Genomic DNA, 20,908 nt, shown 5'->3' with positions numbered 1-20,908 from the left:
TGCTTTATCTTGGCGAACATACTTGTACTTGAAAAGAATGTGTAGTGGACACACGTGTGGAATTCAGATCTCCTGTTTTGTGTTCTAAAGACATCGGTCAAGGTAGGTGATACCACTGATCGTATGTTCTATGTTGGGGGACAACAAACTTTTCACATAAAAGAGGCCCCGGGCTGGATTTGGCCAGGAGGCGGTAGTTTGCCAATCCCTGCTCTATTTCTTTTAACGGACTGTGTTGTCTCTCTCTCTCTCGCTTGCTGAGGGAGGATGTTAAAATCTCCAACCGTGATTTTGGACTTGTCCCTTTCACCTATTAATCCTAAAAATTCTTGCATCGCGCGCGCGCGTGTGTGCGTGTGTGTGTGTGCGTGTGTGTGCATGTGTGTGTGTGTGCGTGTGTGTTAAGTTTATTTATTTTGAGAGAGGGGGAGAGAGAGAGAGAGAGCCAGCGGGGGAGGGGCAGAGACAGAGGGGGACAGAGGATCCAAAGCAGGCTCGGTGCCGACGGGCAGAGAGCCTGACGCTGGGCTGGAACTCACCAACGGTGACATCATGACCTGAGCCGAAGTCAGACGCTTACCGACGGAGTCACCCAGGCGCCCCGTGTATTTTGAAGGTGTGTCATTAGGCACGAACATATTTATGATCATTTTCTCTTCCAGATGGATTCATTGCTGCTGTTACTAGTATGAAATGCATCCCTTCATCTTTGGTAACACAGTTTTCCTCGAAGTCTGATTTCTCTAATATCGCTATAACCACATCAGGCTTCTTTGCTCACTATTTATTCGTAAGTCCTTTTCCATCCTCTTACTTCTAACCTATTGGTGTCTTTGTATCTTGAATGTGGCTCACGTAGACAGCGTGTAGTGTGGTCACTTAAAAAAAGCACCCTTCTGGGGCGCCTGGGTGGCGCAGTCGGTTAAGCGTCCGACTTCAGCCAGGTCACGATCTCGCAGTCCGTGAGTTCGAGCCCCGCGTCGGGCTCTGGGCTGATGGCCCAGAGCCTGGAGCCTGCTTCCGATTCTGTGTCTCCCTCTCTCTCTGCTCCTCCCCCGTTCATGCTCTGTCTCTCTCTCTCTGTCTCAAAAATAAATAAACGTTAAAAAAAAAAAATTTAAAAAAAAAAAAAAAAAAAAAAAGCACCCTTCTAACGATGTCTGCTTTTAAATTGGATTGTTTGGCAAATTCACATTTAATACGATTACCGATATGGTCGGATTTCAGTCTGCCATTTTGCTATTCAGTTTTTGTTTGTCCCTTCTCTTTTTTTGTTTTTGCTCAGCTTATTTGAGGCAAAATGCACGTATGGGAAGTTGCACACATTTAAGGGTACGGTTTCATGAGTTACGACAAAGGTGTCCACAACCAAAGCCGAGATACAGAACATTCCCATCGCTCTCACAGCCGCCCTTGTGCCTCCGTGCAGACAATGTCCTCCTCTACAGTCTGCCCCCACACAGCAAATTCAGCTTAGATTTTGCCTTTTCTGGAATTTCCGGGAATCACACAGTATGTCCATCCTTCTTTGTTGCTGACCGGTATTCCATTGCGTGCATGTACCGTAATTTAGGCTTAACCACTCACCCGCTATTGGACGTTTGGCTTGTTTCCAAACTGCGGTTATTGTTAATCAAGTTGATACGAAGATTCACGTACAAGTCTTTGCACACACATATATTTTTAATTCCCTTGTGTAAATAGCAGAAGTGGGGTTTCTGGGTCACATGGTAAGCGTAAGTGTGACTGTATAAGAAACGGAAGCACTGTTTTCCGATGTGATCATGCCAATTTACAGTCCCGCCAGTGACATGTGAACTTTCCATTCTGTCTGTATCCTCTTTTAGTCATCCTTATGTCTTCCGACTTTATTCCTCTTTTGCAAGTTCGAGCTGCCTATTCCAGGTTCTTTGCATTTGGATATACACTTTGGAATCAGCTTGTCCATTTCTGCAGTATCACGATTTTTACCGGGTTTGCAATGAATTTCTAGAATGGTGTGGTGGGAGTGTACATCTTAAGAATACAGGGCCTTGGGGCACCTGGGTGGCTCAGTCGATTAAGCGTCTGACTCTTGATTTCGGCTCAGGTCATGATCTCACGGTTTGTGAGACCGGGCCCAGAGTCGGGGTGTGCACTGACGGCTCGGAGCCTGCTTGGGATATTCCCTCTCTCTCTCTCTCTCCCTCCCTCTCTCGCTCCCTCTCTCTCTCTCTGCCCCTCCCCTGCTCGTGCTCTCTCTGTCTCTTCCAAAATAAATAAATAAACGCTAAAAGAAAAAAGAATACAGGATCTTCCGCTCCACGCATAGGATGCGTTTCTCCATTTTTGTAAGCTTTCTTTCACTTATCAACAGTTTTTAGTGTTCACCGTAAAGGTTTTGCACATATGTTATTACATGTGTCCCCAAATACTTCATGTTTGGGGATGCTATTATAAATGGTAGTGATTTTTTAAAATGTCACTCTTCTTTTCTTTGTACATCACTTAGGGTTTTCTACGTAAACAAACATGTCATCTCTGAATAAGGATAATCCCATTTCTTTATTCCTCTTTCTTGCCTAGTGCACCGCCTCGGATTTCCAGGACAGTGTTGAATGGAAGTGGTGAACGTCCATACCTTGTTTCTCAAACTTTGCAGGCGAGGGAGTGGGGGCGGTGATTCTATCTTTCACCATTAAGTATCATGTTAGCTGTAGGATTTTTGTAGGTTCCCTTTATCAGATTAAGAACGTTTCCCTCTAGTCCTAGTTTTCCGAGAGTTCTTGTCATGAGTGGTTGTTGGATATTGTCTGATGCTTTTTTTCTGCGTCTATTGAAATGATCACATGTTTTTTCTCCTTTATTTTCTTAATATGACAGATGACACTGATTGACTTTTTTGTTTTTAATGAAAACCAATTCTTGGGATAAACCCCACTTGGCCACGATGGTATCATCCTCTTTGTATGTTGCTGGGTTGAATTTGCTAATATCGAATCAAGTTCTTTTGTGTGTGTGACTTCATGAAGGATATTGCTCTGTGGTTTTCTTTTCTTGCAATGTCTTCATCTGGTTTTGGGGTTGTGTAATGCTGGCCTCATAAGATGATTTGGGAAATGTTTCTCCTCCTTTGCTTTCTGAAAGCATTTGTGTAGGATTGGTGATAGTTCTCCTTTAAGTATTTGGTGGTGGCCACTAGTAACGCCACGGGGCCCTGGAGTTTTCGGCTCCATTGCCTTCATAGATGTAGGGATATTCGGGTCTTCTATTTCTTCTTGAGTCAGTTTTGGTAGTTTGTGTCATTCAAGGAATTTGTCCATTTCATCTAAATTGGGAAACTTACCCACAAATATTGTTCCTAATATTCCCTGGTTACACTTTATTTTTCAAAATCAGTTTTATTGGTATTTTTAGAAAAAACATTTTTTTAACGTGTATTTATTTTTGAGACAGAGAGAGACAGAGCATGAACGGGGGAGGGTCAGAGAGAGGGAGACACAGAATGTGAAACAGGCTCCAGGCTCTGAGCTGTCAGCACAGAGCCCGACGCGGGGCTCGAACTCACGGACCGCGAGATCATGACCTGAGCCGAAGTCGGCCGCTCAACCGACTGAGCCACCCAGGCGCCCCTGGTATTTTTTTTTAAAGAAGCTTTCAGGGGCACCTGGGTGGCTCAGTCGGTTGAGCGTCCGACTTTGGCTCAGGTCACGATCTGGCAGTTGGTGAGTTCAGGCCCCACATGGGGCTCGCTGCTGTCAGCACAGTTCACTTCAGATCCTCTGTCCCCCTCTCCGTGCCCCTCCCCCACATGCACTCTCTCAAAAATGAATAAAACCTTTAAAAAGTGGGGGAGAGGGCGCCTGAGTGGCTCAGTCGGTTAAGGGTCTTACTTCGGCTCAGGTCATGATCTCACAGTCCGTCCGTCGGTTCGAGCCCCGCATCGGACTCTGTGCTGCCGGCTCAGGGCCTGGAGCCTGGAGCCTGTTGCGGATTCTGTGTCCCCCCTCTCTCTTTGCTCCTCCCCCACTCGCGCCCTGTCTCTCTCTGTGTCAAAAATAAACATTAAAACAGAAAAGAAAGACAGGGGAAAAAAGGCTTTCAGCTTCATGGATTTTCCTCTATTGTTTGTCCATTTAACGTTTTATTCATATCTGCTCTTAGCTTCATTATTTCTTTCCTACTGTGTATTTAGGTTTTGATTTTATGTCTTCTTCACAAAGTGGCCCCTCTATCGTTAGCAAACGTCCTCCATCCCATCGTATTCCTTGTCCTGAAGTCGGTTCTGCCTGCTCTTAATATAGCTACTCAAACTTTCTTATTAGAAGACTTGCATGGTGTATCTTTGCCCATCTTTTTACTTTTACCATCTCTGTGTCTTCGTAGAGCGCATTTCTTATGCGTAGCATATAGTTTTGCTTTGCCTTTTTATCCAGGCTGGCAATCTCCGTGTTTTAGTTGCCACGTTTAGACCATTTAGAATAAACTTAACGAGGGACATCGTTGAGTTTAAATCTACCATCCTGCTATTTATTTTCTATTTGCCCCATGTGTTCTGTGTTCCCCTCCCTGTCTTTTCGTGACTCCTTTCAGATTGAGTAATTTCTGGAAGTTCACTTTATCTCCGCTAGAGAAGTGTACATATTAAACCTAGGGTTCTAGGGATCCTAATATGTGTTTTACCTCATTATAGACCACCTTCAAGTAATTTCAAATCACTTCGCACGTAACGTAAGAACATTACAGCAGTACCCTTCCAACTACCCACTCGTGTCCTTTGTGCTATTGTTGTCATACCTTTTATTTCTATAGCAGTTATACACCCCACACCGTGTTGTCAATATTTTTGCTTTAGGTGGTTTGTGACGATTGAGAGACATTTTGAAGGGAGAAAAAATGTTTACATTTACCCACATACTTTCCAATTCTGGAACCCTCTTCATTACTTCATGTAGGTCCAAGTTCCCACGTGGTATCATCCTTGCTTGTGGAGAACAGCCTTTAACATTTGTTGTAGTGCAGGTTTTCCACTGACAACGAGTTAATCTCAGCTTTTATATGTCTGAAAAGGTCTTTATTTTGCTTCCTTTTTTCATTGAGGTAAAATCGAGATAACCTAAAATAAACCATCTGAGAGTGAACAGTCGAGTGGCATTTAGCACATTCCCACGTAAAAGGGTTGCCGAGCAGGGCTGGCACAATGAAGAGAGCAGCTGGGGAAATCGGACAAGCTAGCCTTGGATAGGAGGGCAGGGCTCTCTTCCACCGAGGCAGGGAATAGGCAAGGGCGTTTGCTGCTGTGGGCCAGTCCGAAGATGTGATACGGGGCACGGAGCTGACAGACTTCTTGCCCGATGGTCAGAGAGGAGAGGAGAGGAGAGGAGAGGAGAGGAGAGGAGAGGAGAGGAGGGAGAGCGTATCACAGAGGGCCTGGTAGGTCGCCGGGGGGACTTTGGCTTTGACGCTGAGTGAGATGGGAGGCACTGAAAGGTTCAGAGCGGGAGGAGGAGGGACCTGACTAGTGTCCTATCACTGCTCCTGAGTTGGGGCTCTGCTGGGTTGGTGAGGCTGAAATAAGGGGACCACTGCAGATAATGACGAGGTCTAGGGTCCTTATTCAGGTAGAAGCTTCTGAGGGACTGACTTTGATATCCTTACGGGAGGTGCATGCACCGTGGCTTCAAGGTCTGTGCACCTTGTCTTGGTGTGGGGTTACCGATTCCATTCTACTGGCCTCTACCTTACCGCTGGCCTCCTGAACCTAGCCTCACTCCCCCAATTCTGAGTCTTATGTTCTTAAGCTTGAAGCCTGTGTCTTTTTGTTGTTGTTGTTGTTGTTGTTGTTGTTGTTGTTGTTGTCTCTGGACCTTCCCTCACCCCTGCTGCCTTGTGCAAATTGGAACTCCACACTTGGATCCTCATCTGACTCTGAGTTGGACTCTACAGGTGCAGGTTTCTGCGCATGGTTCCGGGCAGCTGGGGAATGAGACCCGAGTGTCGCTGTTCCTTCTGGAAGGGCTGGCCGACGCAGAGGAGTTGAGGCCCTTGCTCTTTGTGATCCTTCTGCTGGTCCACAGCGTGGCTGGGCATTGCCAGCCTTACCGTGATGGACTCCCGACTCCACGCTCCCATGTACGACTTCTTAGTCAACCTCTCACTGCTGGACACTGCCTATATCTCCAGCACGGGGCCTCAGGTGCTGGAACACCTGCTGGCAGCAGTGCGGACCGTGCCCTATCGTGCTTGTCTTCCCCAGATCTTCTTTCTCCACTTCCTGGCTCCCTGGGAGTGCTTCCTGCTCACAGCCATGGCCTATGACCGCTATGCAGCCATCGGCCGGCCACCGCACCACCTAGTCCTCATGGGCCGACGGACGGACCCGGGCAGGAATGGCTTCCACCTCCCACCTGCTTGCCTTGGCCGATGCGTTCGCCCACACCGTCCTTGCAGCTCCACTGAGGTTCTGCGGGCCTCGCCTCATCACCCACTTCTCCTGTGGCCTCCCTCCACTGACCAGACTCTCTTGCTCAAGCACGTGGGCCAGCGAACTTGCCCTGTTCGTCTTCAGTTTCGTGGTGGCTCTTGCACCCCGTGCCCCGGTTGCGATCGCCTGTGTACGTGTTGTGGCTGCGATTCTCAGGATTCACTCCGCTGAGGGCCGAAGAAAAGCCTTTTCCACCTGTGGTGCTCACACCACCGTGGTCTGCATTTTCTACATCGCTTCAGTCCTCTGCTACATCCTCCCCAGCTCTGCGTGCTCTGGCTTGCGGGACCGGGTGCTCTCTGTGCTGTACGTGGTCCTCACCCCCATGCTCAACCCCGTCATCTACAGCATGCGAAACAAGGAGGTGAAGAGGGCTTTGTTCAAGGCCCTCGGGAAAGAAAGTGCCTCCTGGGCACTGGTCACATCAAATCAACGAGGAGTGTCCCCGGCTCAGGAGTTTCTCACATCCGAATGTGCTCCCAGTGCTAGGTGCCTGTCAGTCTCCACCTGCTCCGCACCCCACCCTCGTCGCACACTGGATGCCATAGGGATCCCTCCCTGTACAATGTATTACACGAAGGCACCAATTTTGCTGTGGACCAGAGCCGGGCTGTGACGTTTGCATTGGACATGGCAAGGGGCACGGCCCTCGTACACACTCTAGAGCCCCTCATCCCACGACACGCACTCAGCAGCCGTAGTGTAATGATTGATGAGGACATGACTGCCCGAATCAGCACGGCCGACGTCAGGTTCTCCTTCCAATGCCCTGGGCGCAGGTATGCACCTGCCTGGGTGGCGCCTGAAGCTCTGCAGAAGAAGCCTGAAGATACAAACAGACGCTGAGCAGACATGGGGAGTTTTGCAGTGCTTCTGTGGGAACTGGCGACACGGGAGGTACCCTTTGCTGACCTCTCCAACACGGAGATTGGAATGAAGGTGGCACTGGAAGGCCTTCGGCCTACCGTCCCACCGGGCATTTCCCCCCATGTGTGTAAGCTCATGAAGATCTTCTCCAGGGTGGGGCTGGCACATGCCAGTGCTTTGGGGGTGAATCCAATCACGCAGGAGTTTGAAATTTCATGCACGTGATCCATTTGGTGAATCCTATTTTGGGTGCCAGGTTTCCCCCCATTTTCAGCAACGATCAAATATTTCTGTTGCTCTCTTTTTTTTTCTTTCCTTATTCTAAAACACTGTTTTCTATTTATGGAAGTAAAACATGGTCATTGCCTAGGTTGTGCAGTTACAGAAACTTACAAAGTGACCAAAAAAGAAAAAAATGCCCTCTATAACCTCACCACCGCGAGAGAACCTCACTGTACACATTTTGATGGTTTATTTCAGGTTTCTTTTTGCGCTACAAATGTATGTGCACGGGCGCCTGGGTGGCTCAGCCGGTTGAGCGTCCGACTTCGGCTCAGGTCCTGATCTTGCGGTTCGTGAGTTCGGGTCCCGCGTCGGGCTCTGGTGCTGACAGCTCAGAGCCTGGAGCCTTGCTTTGGATTCTGTGTCCCCCTCTCTCTCCGCCCCACCCCTGCTGTGCTCTGTCTCTCTGTCTCTCTCTGTCTTTCAAAAAAAATGAATATACTTAAAAAAAATTTTTAAAAACCAAATGTACGTGCATGCACATTTAAAGTAGGAAAGCAAAACTGGAATCATAGTGCACTTACAGCTCCGAATGCTTAGATATTTAAATTTTTTTCCACTATAATGTATGCTTATTATAAAATCATTCATGCCTTACACAAAGGTGTGTTGTTAGAAAGTAAAAATTTCCCATAAACTCAGTGTCTGCAGTAACCATTATGACCAGTTTTACGTGTGTCCTCCCAGACTTTTTCCTAGGATATAGTCATCTGCGTTTATAACGGTTTTTCTTTTGCTTGTTTGCATACATAGGATCATACCGATCAAGTAGACAGTTGGTTAGACATGAGCCAGAGGCAAAGGCGGTGTTAAATAGGTGACACATTAGAAGCCTGAGGGCACAATGTCCTGACTTTGCGGCTGTTAACATCCTGGTCCTATGGCTTCCAACACCCCCAGGTTGACAGACCAAGGGCCACAGGTGCAGAACAGGGGCTCTCCTCTTCAACCTTGGCCTCAGGGTAACCTACAGCTTCATTACAATAGATTTACATCGTTTTGTTTTCAACTCTCCCCGCCCAAGGGAAGATGGCCATGGACTCTTCTGGCCAGAACCTCGTGGGTGGGGCCAGAAAAACTCCCCCTCCCAACCGGTAGGAGGAGTTGCGCACATGATGGGAAGCACCCTCAGTGGGAGACCCCCCCCCCCTAGCTGTGACCCACCCGGAACCTATGCAAACATACAGAGAGAAGACACCCCCAAACCCAGACACCTCTGGGCCTGTCCGCTCTGCCACCTGGAGAGTGCACTGTCCTTAATAAACTGCTTTGTGCTTGCTACTTTCCTTCTGGCTGTCCTTATTTGAGCGCAGATCCTCATGGAAACGTTCCGTGGGGGATCCAAGAGTGGAAGCTTCCATTCACGCTGTGTAGACGCTCCCACTGGTAAACAATACCCTGTACCAAATTGGCTGTTTATAATCCTTATTCCAGGAATCCCATGGTCCCGTCATTTGTACAATCTTCTACTGGGCTGTTTGTGTCTTTTACGGATTTATTTGCTAGGAGTCACTTGTGTTTTGAAGATACTCACTTTAGTTTGCCATTTGGGTTACTAATGTCTTCCTAACTTGTCTTTCCGTTTTATTTATGATGTTTTCTTCCATAACAGAGCTTAACACCTTTGTGTAATTAGACACTGGTGTTGGTTTATTTGTGGTTGTGGCTGTTTGCTTCTGGATTTTGCATCCTGCTTTGTTTACTGTTTGACTTAAGAATAAGGTCAAGACCGGCTTTCTTTTTCTTCTGACTCGAGTAACCCAAATAATTTCACCATTGTTCTTTACATACTCTTTCAAGTTGGGTTGGACTCTGGCTTCTGGCTCTTCATTTTACATCTCTTTCTCCAGGCACAGCTCTGGCTTGGTCCCTTAGAACACTGCTTGTGTCCTGGCTGAGAAACCTTACGCTCCCATGAGGACATGGGACTTGTGCTCGACTTTGGACATCAACTTTGCAGCCACCCATCTGGGCCTTTCTCCCCGTATCCTTCACTCTCCTACATAGTAGAATAATGCTCCCTCAGCCGCTAACCAGGTAATATGCCATAATTACAGAAACCTGGATCAGTAGGTCATGGGGGAATGTACAGTTCCTACAAGATTGTGAACTCAATAACCTGAAAACTCTATCACCACTGAAACTAGGGTTGTGTATATTTAAACATATATAGAAATATATTTCAATTTCTTTTATTTCTTTTGAGAGAACGCGCACACATGCACGTGAGCGGGGTGGGGGGGAAGCAGAAAGAGAGAGAGAGAGAGAGAGAGAGAGAGAGAGAGAGAGAGAGAGAATCTCAAGATGGCTCCATGTTCAGGACAGGGCCCTATGCAGGGCTCGATGCCAAGAACTGTGAGATCATGACCTGAGCCAAAATCAAGAGTCAGACGCTTCACCAACTGAGCCACCCAGGTGCCCCTGTACAATCTTTTTAAACAAAACATTCATAGTAGTATTATTTACAATAGGTTTTTCTTAACGAAAGAAGAAAACCCCAAATGTTCCAGTATCCCCAGTGCAACAGTCCTCTAATCCACTGATGCCCTAACCTCTCTCTCATCTCGTTCTTGTCCTCATGTTTCTCCCTGCACCCTTCGAAGGGCAATCCAAGCTGAGCCAATCAAATCTCTCTGTCGGCCGGTCTGTCTGTCTTCCTCTGTCTCTGTCTGTCCCTTCTCCCACACCAATCCCAACTTTCTCTACTGTATCCTTCAGGCCGTTTCCTCAGAGAGGCCATCCCAGATCACCTAGCCCAAATTTGCTGGAGAAACAAATGTGCAAGAAGAAATGAAGATGCAGGTTTAGACCCTGGTGAAGACGACACTTCAATTCAGTGGAGACATATGGATTAGTCAATAAATGACATTGAGACACCTGAGGAACCTTGGGGGGAAGGGGACAAAATTAGACCAATGTCATCTTTCACACCACAATAAATTCCTTGTGTGCTAACATTTCAAAGTACTAGAAGATGGCATGAGGGACAAATTTTATAATTTTACAGTGGGGATGGCTTTCCCTTGGACATAAACTACAAAAATCATAATGACAATAACGTACCACTTGCATACATTAAAAAAAAAAAGAGGTTAGCGAGGGAGGGAGCCAAACATAAGAGACTCTTAAAAACTGAGAACAAACTGAGGGTTGATGGGGGGTGGGTGGGAGGGAGGGGAGGGTGGGTGATGGGTATTGAGGAGGGCCCGTCGGATGAGCACTGGGTGTTGTACGGAAGCCAATTTGACAATAAATCTCATACTTAAATACAAGAAAAAGTTAAAAACCCTCCAGTACAGAAAAGAACTATAAGCAAGAATTCAGTGAAGCAATGAGGAAGGAAAGTATTTTCAATTACTTTGGCCAAGATTTGGTATCTTTTGTATATAAAGAGCATTCACCGGTCAATAAGTAAAATATGACTCTTCCAATTGAAAAATTAATCAACGAGGGCCGCCTGGGTGGCTCAGTCAGTTAAGCATCCGAGTCGGTCTCGGCTCAGGTCATGATCTCACGGTTGGTGGGTTCAAGCACTGCGTCGGGCTCTGCACTCACAGCGCAGGAACTGCTTGGGTTCTCTCTCTCTCTCTCTCTCTGCCCTCTCCCCTTGATCTGACACAGTAGCTGAAAATACACTCAGATGCGGAAAAGTAGTTTTATTTTCTGCTGTAAGAACGCCCCTCCTCCAGCAATAGGGAAAAACAAGGCCCAAAGTCCAATACAAACAATTAGACCCCCGTAATAAAGCGGCAACCAGCATCGGAATGGACGCCCTAGGGAAGGGAGGGACGCTAGGTTACAATTAGCCCCTTTTGCCTGGCTCCGGCAATCTGAAAAACGGGGGCACGAAGCGCTGCATGGTCCAAACCAACAGGGAAAGCTGGTCAAGACAGGAGGCGATGGAAATCTGGAGTTGGCCAGGCTCTTCGGCAGTCAGTCGGCTAAAAGTGAGGGAAAAAGAAAATCCAAATGAAATGTCATCACTCTTGCCCCTACCTCTCTGCCCCCCCTCAGGTGGCCGCAGGCTCAGGGTGCCACACCTACCTCTTTGGACCTAACCTTTGGTGTCTCCAATTCACTATTAGAATGACCCTCAGGAGATAGGCCCTAGCGACCTGACACCACCCCCCACGAGGGACCCGTCTGGAACTAACATAATTAGGACGTTGCCGAATACCGTGAACTCCTTCCGAACTGCCCCGACCTGGGGCTGGCCCTGTGTCGCCAGACACTGGTGGGCCACCTGTGCCTCCGTGGGTGACGGGAAAGGCATGGTGACATAGCTGGTAGCCATTCGGTTAAGGCATCATCGAAAACCGATCGCGTCGGTGCCTCAGGCGTCCTGACCACTCCGAGGCCTGCTTTCCCCACGGCCACTCTCCCCCCTCTCCATCCTCTCAGGTCCGCTCCCCTCCTTCCTGGTCCATCAGGCCGCCTCTCCCCGCCACCCCTCCCCCACCCCTCCCGGACACCCCCGGCCCATCCGCCCCCCCCACCCCCGGGCCGGTCCCTCTGGTGCCCCGGTCCCCCCTCCCCTCCTTGCCCTGGACCCCCAGGCTGAACCCCCTCCCCTCCGCTCCCCGCCCCGTCGCCTCCTCTAGGCCCATCGCCCCGGCCACCCGCCACTCGGCAAAGAGGATACAACTGCAGCGGCTGGCTCCCCGGCCCTCCGGCTGTGGGCCCGCCGTGCCCACCGGGTCCCGGCAAAGGGTGTCCGCCAAGCCCTGGCACGGCAGCTGCGCCCGGGACGGGAGCACATGGCGCCTGCGCGACCCGCGGGGCCGCACCGGCCGCGGCACACTCCTCTCCCTCACCACCTCCGCCGGGGCCCTCGTGGCCTCCGGGGCCATCTGGGACACCGGGGTCTCCCGGGCCACGCTGACCCTCGGGACCGCCGGCCCCACCGCCTGCGCCTCGATCTGTGGCCTCCATGGTTCCCTGGCCTGGACTTCAGCTGAACCGCCGAGGGAACGAACGAACGAAGGAACGAGGCTCCCTCGGGAAGCGGATGACGTCACCTGCGCTCCCCGCGCACCTGCGCAAACCGGCCCGAAGCTAATGCCCAGAATCCCCTCCTGTAGGCCACTGGCACGTGACTGTTTCCGGCCCGGCCCGCCCCTCCCCCCAAGCGTGTGTCTGCGCAGGCGCCAGCCGGGCGCACGTGCGAGCAGCCAACTGACCGCCGCCCGCCCAGGTCCCGGGCATCGAGGCGTGGGCCGCGCTCAGGCGCTTCTGGGCAGCACCGTGCCTGTCCCTGTCTGTGGGCTCCCCGTACGGCTCGGGTCGGCGTGTGCCGGAACCGTCCCCGGGGGCGGGCGGGAGGGGGGGGGGGCCGAAGCAGGATGCCGAGCAGGGGCCACTCCCAGGCCCTGCCTGTCCTCAGGGAGCACGCCCCGCGCGGCCCCTAGGGGAGCTGGAATGGACGGGCCTCGCTCCCTCACCACTTCTCGGTCCCGGGCACCGTCAGTCCCCTAGTGCCTGCCAGCCTGGGGGAGGGTACACCGCCAAGGGCGCGACCGGCCTCCGGCCTGGGGCTCCCGGGCTCCCGCCTCCCACACCGCAATGGCTGCGGGCTTGGGCCGGGGGCCCGGGGGCCCAGGGGGGCCCAGCTGGCCCCGAGGGCAGCGGCACGGGGGAGCACCGCCCCGGCGACAGCTCCCCCGTCGCTTTGGCCTCTGCTGCGGCAGCCCTGACGGGCTGTCCCTCCCCCAGGAACAAAGTCTTGTGGCTCTCGGGGGGCGGGGGGGGGCCTGGAGGTGCCAGGGGCCCTCAGCTGGGAGGTGACCCTGTGTCTGCCGGCCTGCTGGGGGCTGGCCTACTTCTGTGTCTGCAAGGAGGTCAAGTCAAGAGGAAAGGTACAGCTGGAGGCAGGCGGGTCGGGGTGGGTGATGATGGCAGGGGTGGGGGCGGCATGGCCGGTGGGGAGAAGGGGTGTCTCCGCCCGGGGGCGAGGTGACCGGGCCAGGGCCTGAGGCGGGGGCAGGTCCTTGAACCCAGCCCGGTGGATTTCCCACGCGTGCCTGGGTAGTCCTCCGCAACCTCCAAACTCCAGCCCAGCCGCTTTCCGTTCTGAGGGGACAGGCCCAGGCGACAGCCAGCTGAACTTGCCTGTGTCGGGTATTCCCGCCCCAATTTCCCTCTCTTCCTCACTCACTACTTCCTCACTCTCTGCTTTGCGGCCAGCCTGGGGGGACCCGGCCCGTGGCCCTCCCTTGCCTACCTGTCCTGCTCTGCTGAGGGTGGGAGGGAGGCAGAGGTCTTCTCGGTCACCTCGCTGTCGCCTCTGTCTCCGGCCGGCCCAGTCCACTCCGCCCTGCCCAGGTCCCTGCCCCTGTGCAGAGAACCAGAGGAGGCACGGGACCTGCCTCCAGGCCGATGTCCTGCTCCCCACCCGGGGAACGTCCTGCCTCCGCCCTCCCTCTACAGCTGACCTGTCCTTGCGGGGGCGGCCGATGGCCAGCTGAGCACCCCGCTTCCTTCGGGAGGAGCCCAGGCTCTGAGGAGTAGAAGGGGGGGCTGCAGGCTGGCCTCCCGCTTGACCTCGGAGCAGACCGTACCACAGTGTGGGGAGTGTGGCCCGCCTGCCCCCCTGCTGAGGCTGGGGGCCCCTAAGTGGGGAGGCGGGGCCGCAGGGCCCCTTCTGAGCAGGTCCCCCCCCCCCCCGCCCCAGATCGTTTACTTCACGGCTACCTTCCCCTGCGTGGTCCTCGTCGTGCTGTTGGTGCGGGGAGTGCTGCTGCCCGGCGCCCTGGATGGCATCATCTACTCTCTCAAGCCTGACTTGTGGAAGCACTCGCTGGGTCGTGAGTGCCGGCATCCCGTGGGGCGTAGAGATCACGCACACAAGGACGTCAAAGAATTGAAAACGCTGAAGGTCATGTAAAGTCACTGTGAACGTTTTGGGGGAGAAATACACAAAAAAGAAGTGGGGACCACCCTCAATGCCACCACACAGAGATACGAGGTATTTACACTTCAGGCTACCGTTGCCGGATTTCCGTGCACATATACAGTAGCTTCCTAAGTTGGGATTTTAGTGATTTCCCTTTTGCATCGTGGTTTTTCCTATGCGACCGCATCCCTGTTCTCCATGGCCACTAACTACTTTAGCTCCAGTCGCCATCCCTTCCCTCCTTGCCTCCTACTGGCAGGCTTGCCCCCCGGCGGGAGCCCCTTCGTGACCTTCCCAGACCGCCGATCTGATCCGCACCTGTGCTCAGTCGCCCCCTCCAAAGGCCGCTTTGGTGTGTCCAACTGTACCGGGGAAGGGGACGGGGTGCGGGGCCGTGTCCGTCTGGGCTGTGGCCCATCTCCCTCCACGAGGACTGGAGGTCCTGCTGCGAGGTCGTGGAGCCCCACGTGCTGGGGTCACTGAGCCCAAGGAAGAGACAGGGCCCTCTGGACAACAGGCCGTGGTGTCTGGCGGCCTCCCACGAGGTCTGGGGAGGGGCTAGGGGTGTGGGGAGGGGGTGGAGCTGAGGTAGGACTGGTTTGCGTGGGTGCAGTGGGGTCACACGTCACAGCGCGTGGCGACTATTGGTGAGGGAGCAGCTGCTGGCTAGGCTGCCAACGGCTGGGTCTCCAGGAGCCCAGGGCAGAGCTGGCTGCGGGGCAGGGGACGCGGGGACGGAGCTGGCTGTGGGGCAAGGGGCGCAGGAAGCAGTTCTGGGCCCAGGAGGAGCACAGGGGGGTCCGTTTGCGCAGGTGCTCCTGGGAGCCCGGTTGCTTTGGACGCTTGGGGGCGGAGCCTTAGGAGGGAGCCCTCATTGGCTAGGAGGACAAGGGTGGGGGGGGTAGTCTCTAGGGGCTCCTGGCAGAGCTGGCCGGGCGGGAACCAGGCAGGCGCCCAAGGGAATGGCCAGGAGGTGGGGGGTGGGGAAATGTTGGCCTTGGCGCTCCCGGGAGACCGGGGTGACTTGCGTGGGCTTTATGAGGAAGCGCTCATAGTCTAGGTAGCCAGGGGGTCTCCCAGGGCCCAAGGGCGGAAAGGCCGGCTGGGCGGGCACCGGCCGCAGGCCTGGCGGCCTCACTAGGAACCCTAGGAGCCCGTTGGCGCAGGCGCCTGGGGGTGGCGTCGAGCTGTGATAGGCGGGGCTTCCGCAGCCAGGGTCCGAGAGAGCCTGGGACAGCGTCGCTTTAGCGGGAACCGGCCACGCGCCCGGCAGCCTCCCGACGGCCCGTTTGCGCGTGCGCGGGGAGGGCGGGGTCGGCGCGCGGGGCGGAGCTTCGGGAAGGAGCCGCAGCGCCTCAGCCGCGCGCCCAGTCGGCGGCCGACTGGGCGCGCGGCGGGACCTGTGTTCAGGGGACTGGACCTGAGGCGGAGCCTGACGACCATGGAGGCGGCAGACGCAGCCGCAGGCGGCGAGGCGGGCGGCGCCGACAACGCCCGGGACGGCCAGGGGGGCCAGGAGGGCCAGGAGGGCCAGGGAGGCGGCCGAGGCCGCCGCGGGCACGGTCATGGCCTCGGAGGCGCGGACGCGGAGGCCGCGGTCGCCGGCGAGGCTCCGCGTGTCCCGCGACCACGGCACGCCCCGGGGCCAGGCGGAGATGCCCTCTCCGCGGCCGGAAGGCCGGAAACCCGAACACACATATTGTATCCTAGCCAAGGGGACGGCGGGGCATGGGCAGGGGGCGGAAAGGGAGAGGAGCCGCGGTAACCTGCGGGGCGTGGGGCAAAGATCTGAGAGCAGGGTGGTCCAGGGGTGGCTGGAGAGAGGTGGGGGAGGAGGAAGGAAGGAGATCAGGGGGGAAACGGGTTCCCGGGGGCGGTGGGCGGACACGGGCCTGGTAACGGCGTGGCCGTGAGCCATTAGGGCCGGGAGTGGGTGGCCTCGTCAGGGTGGCCTGAGAAGGGGGCTCAGGCCCTAAGTGAGTAGTGGTGGTACCTTAACCGAATCTGCACCCAGCGCCCTCGGCGTGCCTTTCCCGTCCCAGTTGGAGGCGGAGATCGCCTGTGCGTCTTTCGCCCCATATCGGGAACCGTATGGATGCCTTGTGGAGCAGCAGCTCACGGTGTTCGGCAGCGTCCTGGCCATGTTAGTTCTGGAAGGGCCGGGGTCAGGGTGGCTGCAGGTGGCGGGTCCAGTCTCCATGGGGGGTGGGGGGGGCGCTCTCTGCTGGATCGTCGAGGGCTAGGTGCGGACCAGGGCCCGCAGGCTCTAACACCTGCACCTGTGGGTAGGGGGGGTCGCTCCTGGGGTCGGGGAAGGGTGCAAGGGATGGGTACCTGGGCGGGGAGGGGAGCTGAGCGAGGAAGGGGAGGATCCACCACCTCCAACTTGATTGCCTTTTCTCCTCTCTCAGCCGCTGGAGAGCTGAAAACCCTTTCCTCCTCCGAATTTCCATCATCAACTTTCTTGACCAGCTTTCCCTGGTGATTCGGACCATGCAGCGCTTCCGGTTCCCGGTTCCTGCTAAGCCTGCGCTGGCGAAAGGGGGCTAAGGTCTAGCCTCGTGTCCCCCGTCTGGCGTCTGGGCGGTCCGTCCTTCCCAGGGCAGTGATTCCTGCACTAGCTGCCACCTGAGGTTGGGGGCCTGCCTGGTCTTCCGAGGGCAATGAGGGCCCTTGGGCCCTCATGGTCCCCTTGTTTTGTTTGCCATTTAAATGTTTGCTACTGCAGAAAATAAAACTGAGCTTTGCTATTCCGTGTTCCTTCTCAGTTGTGGCACCCCCGGATAGTCTTCCCTTTGTCCTCAGGTGGGGGGGGGGGGCGGGGCGGCTTCTGGGATGTCGACGTGCAAGTCGCCGAAGGTGATAGAAGGCAGTCTGGGGACTGGCAGAACCCACGTGCGTCCTGTCCTTCGGTATCAAGGACTCTCAACATGTGGGAATATGCCCATCGTTTGCACGTTTCGCATTACTCCTGGTGTCTTTCATCTAATGTGAACTTTTTATCCAAACTCTTCAAGTATCACAGAAACCTCTTGAAACTCTTGTTGACACCCAAGGAACACCATTTTTCTTTATTTTTAACTTATTTAAAGATTTTAGTTTTAAGTAATCTTTACATCCATTGTGGGGCTCGAACTCACACCCTCGAGATCGAGAGTTGCTCACTCCGCCGACTGAGTCGGCCGGGCACCCCCAGGGAACACAGTTTAGAAGACTGATATGATTTTTGTTTAAAAGCATTCGAGTTAAAAACCTCACATCCTAGCGATGACCACAGTTAGTCGATTAGCATCTTGGCGAATATTATTCTAGGCGTCGTTCTATGAATACATGCATATGAGTGTATGTGTCTAAGTTTATGCAAAGACACAAACACACACACACACACACACACACAGACGCATGCAGGTACCCAATTTTACTTTAATGGTCATCACCCTGAACCCTTCCTAGATGAAGCAAAAGCAACTGGGATCTAATGAGTGTCAACTCCCCTGCTCCCGCTGTCTCACACCTAAAGGAACTAGAATAGAAGCACTGCAGCCAAGAAACCCCAAAGCCAGCAGAAGAAGAGAAATAACAAAGATTAGAGTAGAAATAAACAATATAGAATTCAAAAAAACAGAACAAATCAATGAATCTAAGAGCTGGTTTTTTGAAAGAATAAACAAAATTGATAAGCTTCTTGCCAGACTTCTCAAAAAGAAAAGAGAGAGTGCCTAAAGAGATAAAATCACAAATTAAAGAGGAGAGATCACAACCAACACCACAGAAATACAAGCAATTATCAGGGAATATTATGAAAAATTATATGCCAGAAAACTGGACAATCTGTAAGACATGGACAAATTCCTACACACCCACACACTACTGAAACTCAAAGGCTAAGACATAGAAAATTTGAACAGACCCATAACCAGTGAAGAAATTGAATCAGTTATCAATAATTTCCTAACAAATAAGAGTCCTGGGCCAGATGGCTTCCCAGGGGAATTCTACCAGACATTTAAAGCAGAATTAATACCTATTTTTCTCAAGCTGTTCCAAAAAATAGAAATGGAAAGAAAGCTTCTGGACTCATTCTATGAAGCTAGCAGTACCTTGATTCCCAAACCAGACAGACTCCACTAAAAAGGAGAATTACAGGTCAATATCCCTGATTAACATGGATGCAAAAATTCTCAACAAGATACTAGCAAATCAAATTCAACAGTACGTTAAAAGAGTTATTCACCATGATCAAGTGGGATTCATTCCTGGGCTGCAGGGCTGGTTCAATATTCACAAATCAATCAATGTGATACATCACATTAAGGGAAGAAAGGATAAGGATGGTATGATCCTGTCAATAGATGCAGAAAAAGCGTTTGACAAAGTACAGCATCTTTTCTTAACAAAAACCCTCAAGAAAGTCAGGAGACAAAGAATATACCTTAGCGGCGCTTGGGTGGCACAGTTGGTTAAGCGTCCGACTCTTGATCTTGGCTCAGGTCATGATCTCACAGTTGTGAGTTCAAGCCTCATATTGGGCTCTGTGCTGACAGCACAGTGCCTGCTTGAGATTCTGTCTCTCCTTCTCTCTGCCCCCTCCTCATCTTGTTCTCTCTCTCTCTCTCTCAAAATAAATAAACTTAAAAAAAGAAAGAATATACCTTAGCATCATGAAAGCCAAAAAGTAAAGGCCCATAGCTAGTATCATCCTCAGCGGGAAAAACTGAGAGCTTTACCCCTGAGATCAGGAACACGACAGGGATGTCTACTCTCACCACTGTTGTTTAACATAGTGTTGGAAGTCTTAGGCTCAGCAATCAGACAACAAAAGGAAATAAAAGGCATCAAAATTCACAAAGAACAAGTCAAACTTTCACTTTTCAAAGATTACATGATACTCTACATGGAAAACCTGAAAGACTCCACCAAAAAACTGATAGAACTGATACATGAATTCAGCAAAGTCATAGGATATAAAATCAATGTACAGAAATCAGTTGCATTTCTATACACCAATAATGAAATAACAAAAAGAGATATCAAGGGATCGATCCCATTTACAATTGCACCAACAACCATAAAATACCTAGGAAAAAAATCAAACCAAAGAGGTAAAAATCTGTATGCTGAAAACTATAAAAAGCTTATAAAAGAAATTGAAGAAGATACAAAGAAATGGTAAAACATTCCATGCTCATGGGTTGGAAGAATGAATATCGTTGAAATGTCAATACTACCCAAAGCAATCTACAATTCAATGGAATCTCAATCAATCAAAAAAGCACCAGCATTCTTCACAGAACTAGAACAAACAATCCTAAAATTTGTATGGAACCACAAAAGACCCCGAATCATCAAGACAGTATGGCATTGGCACAAAAACAGACACATACACCAATGGAATAGAATAGAGACCCTAGAATTGGACCCACAAATGTATGGCCAACTAATCTTCGACAAAGAAGGAAAGAGTATGCAATGGTAAAAAGATAGTCTCTTTAGCAAATTGTGCTGGGAGAACTGGACAGCAACATGCAGAAGAATGAAATTGGACCACTTTCTTCCACCATACACAAAAATAAGTTCAAAATGGATGAAAGGCCTAAATATGAGACAGAAAACCATAAGACCTGAATGTGAGATAGAAAACCATCAAAATCCTAGAGGAAAAAACAGGCAACAACCTCTCTGACCTTGGCTACAGCAACTTCTCGTTGACATGTCTCCAAAGGCAAGGGAAATAAAAGCAAAAATGAACTAGTGGGATCTCATCAAGATAAAAAGCTTCCGCACAGCAAAGGAAGCAATCGACAAAACTAAAAGGCAGCCAATGGAATGGGAGAAGATATTTACAAATGACGTATCCAATGAAAGGTTAGTATCAAAAATCTACAAAGAACTTAATAAACTCAATACTCAAAAAACAAATAACCCAGTGAAGAAATGGGCAGAAGACGTGAATAGACACTTCTCCAAAGAAGACATCCAGATGGCTAACAGACACATGAAAACATGCTCAACATCCCTCATCTTCAGAGAAATACAAATCAAAACCACAATGAGATACCACCTTGTACAGGTCAGAGTGGCTAAAATTAGCAACTCAGGAAACAACAGATGTTGCGAGGATGTGGAGAAACGGGAACCCTCTTGCACTGTTGGTGGTAATGCAAACTGGTGCAGCCACTCTGGAAAACAGTGTGGAGGTTAATCAAAAAATTAAAAATAGAATTACCCTATGACCCAGCAATAGCACTACTAGGAATTTATCCAAAGGATACAGGAGTGCTGATTCTTAGGGGCACATGCACCCCAATGTTTATAGCAGCGCTATCAACAATAGCCAAATTATGGAAAGAGCCTAATACACACACGCAATGGAATACTACTCAGCAATGAAAAAAAAAAAAAAG

The 20,908-nt window shown here is 51.6% G+C and overlaps 3 protein-coding genes across 4 annotated transcripts; 2 read left to right on the top strand and 1 right to left on the bottom strand.

Annotated features, from left to right (window-relative positions):
• On the top strand, positions 1-7,696 carry LOC131502498 (olfactory receptor 3A3-like). The gene is given in 3 exon segments (XM_058713269.1): positions 1-102; positions 5,926-6,352; positions 6,354-7,696. Coding segments are annotated over 2 exon segments (993 nt in total). The 5' UTR covers positions 1-102; positions 5,926-6,085; the 3' UTR covers positions 7,080-7,696.
• A 3,557-nt stretch (positions 7,697-11,253) lies between these two features.
• On the bottom strand, positions 11,254-12,640 carry LOC131502374 (cancer/testis antigen 1-like). 2 transcript variants are annotated; one of them, XM_058713113.1, is made up of 3 exons: positions 12,255-12,640; positions 11,790-11,895; positions 11,254-11,553 (listed from the first exon to the last, which is right to left on the bottom strand). In XM_058713113.1, the coding sequence occupies exons 1-3, from the start codon at positions 12,542-12,544 to the stop codon at positions 11,497-11,499; spliced, it is 453 nt and encodes a 150-aa protein (XP_058569096.1). In that variant the 5' UTR covers positions 12,545-12,640; the 3' UTR covers positions 11,254-11,496. The 2 variants fall into 2 exon arrangements, with proteins under 2 accessions (XP_058569096.1, XP_058569095.1); XM_058713112.1 differs by having other exon boundaries at positions 11,767-11,895; positions 12,255-12,627.
• A 3,238-nt stretch (positions 12,641-15,878) lies between these two features.
• Positions 15,879-17,254, top strand: LOC131501997 (EKC/KEOPS complex subunit LAGE3-like). The gene is made up of 3 exons (XM_058712614.1): positions 15,879-16,205; positions 16,519-16,647; positions 16,916-17,254. Exons 1-3 carry the CDS (start codon positions 15,946-15,948, stop codon positions 17,052-17,054), a joined length of 528 nt encoding a protein of 175 aa, XP_058568597.1. The 5' UTR covers positions 15,879-15,945; the 3' UTR covers positions 17,055-17,254.
• Positions 17,255-20,908: the final 3,654 nt, after the last annotated feature.

This window comes from Neofelis nebulosa, chromosome X, assembly GCF_028018385.1.
Source record: "Neofelis nebulosa isolate mNeoNeb1 chromosome X, mNeoNeb1.pri, whole genome shotgun sequence".
NCBI classification, from domain to species: domain Eukaryota; kingdom Metazoa; phylum Chordata; class Mammalia; order Carnivora; family Felidae; genus Neofelis; species Neofelis nebulosa.
Note: the sequence above shows the minus strand (reverse complement) of the source record. Positions and strands in the feature narration are given on the sequence as shown.

Excerpts from the sequence above, each read along its gene's own strand:
- LOC131501997 (XM_058712614.1), top strand. The coding sequence starts at position 15,946 with ATGGAGGCGGCAGACGCAGCCGCAGGCGGCGAGGCGGGCGGCGCCGAC. Across the intron at positions 16,206-16,518 it reads GAAACCCGAACACACATATT|CGCCCTCGGCGTGCCTTTCC; the intron begins GTATCCTAGCCA and ends ATCTGCACCCAG. Across the intron at positions 16,648-16,915 it reads TTCGGCAGCGTCCTGGCCAT|CCGCTGGAGAGCTGAAAACC; the intron begins GTTAGTTCTGGA and ends CTCCTCTCTCAG.
- LOC131502374 (XM_058713112.1), bottom strand. The coding sequence starts at position 12,544 with ATGGAGGCCACAGATCGAGGCGCAGGCGGTGGGGCCGGCGGTCCCGAG. Across the intron at positions 11,896-12,254 it reads GGGAGCCAGCCGCTGCAGTT|CTATGTCACCATGCCTTTCC; the intron begins GTATCCTCTTTG and ends AATGGCTACCAG. Across the intron at positions 11,554-11,766 it reads TTCGGCAACGTCCTAATTAT|CCGACTGACTGCCGAAGAGC; the intron begins GTTAGTTCCAGA and ends CCTCACTTTTAG.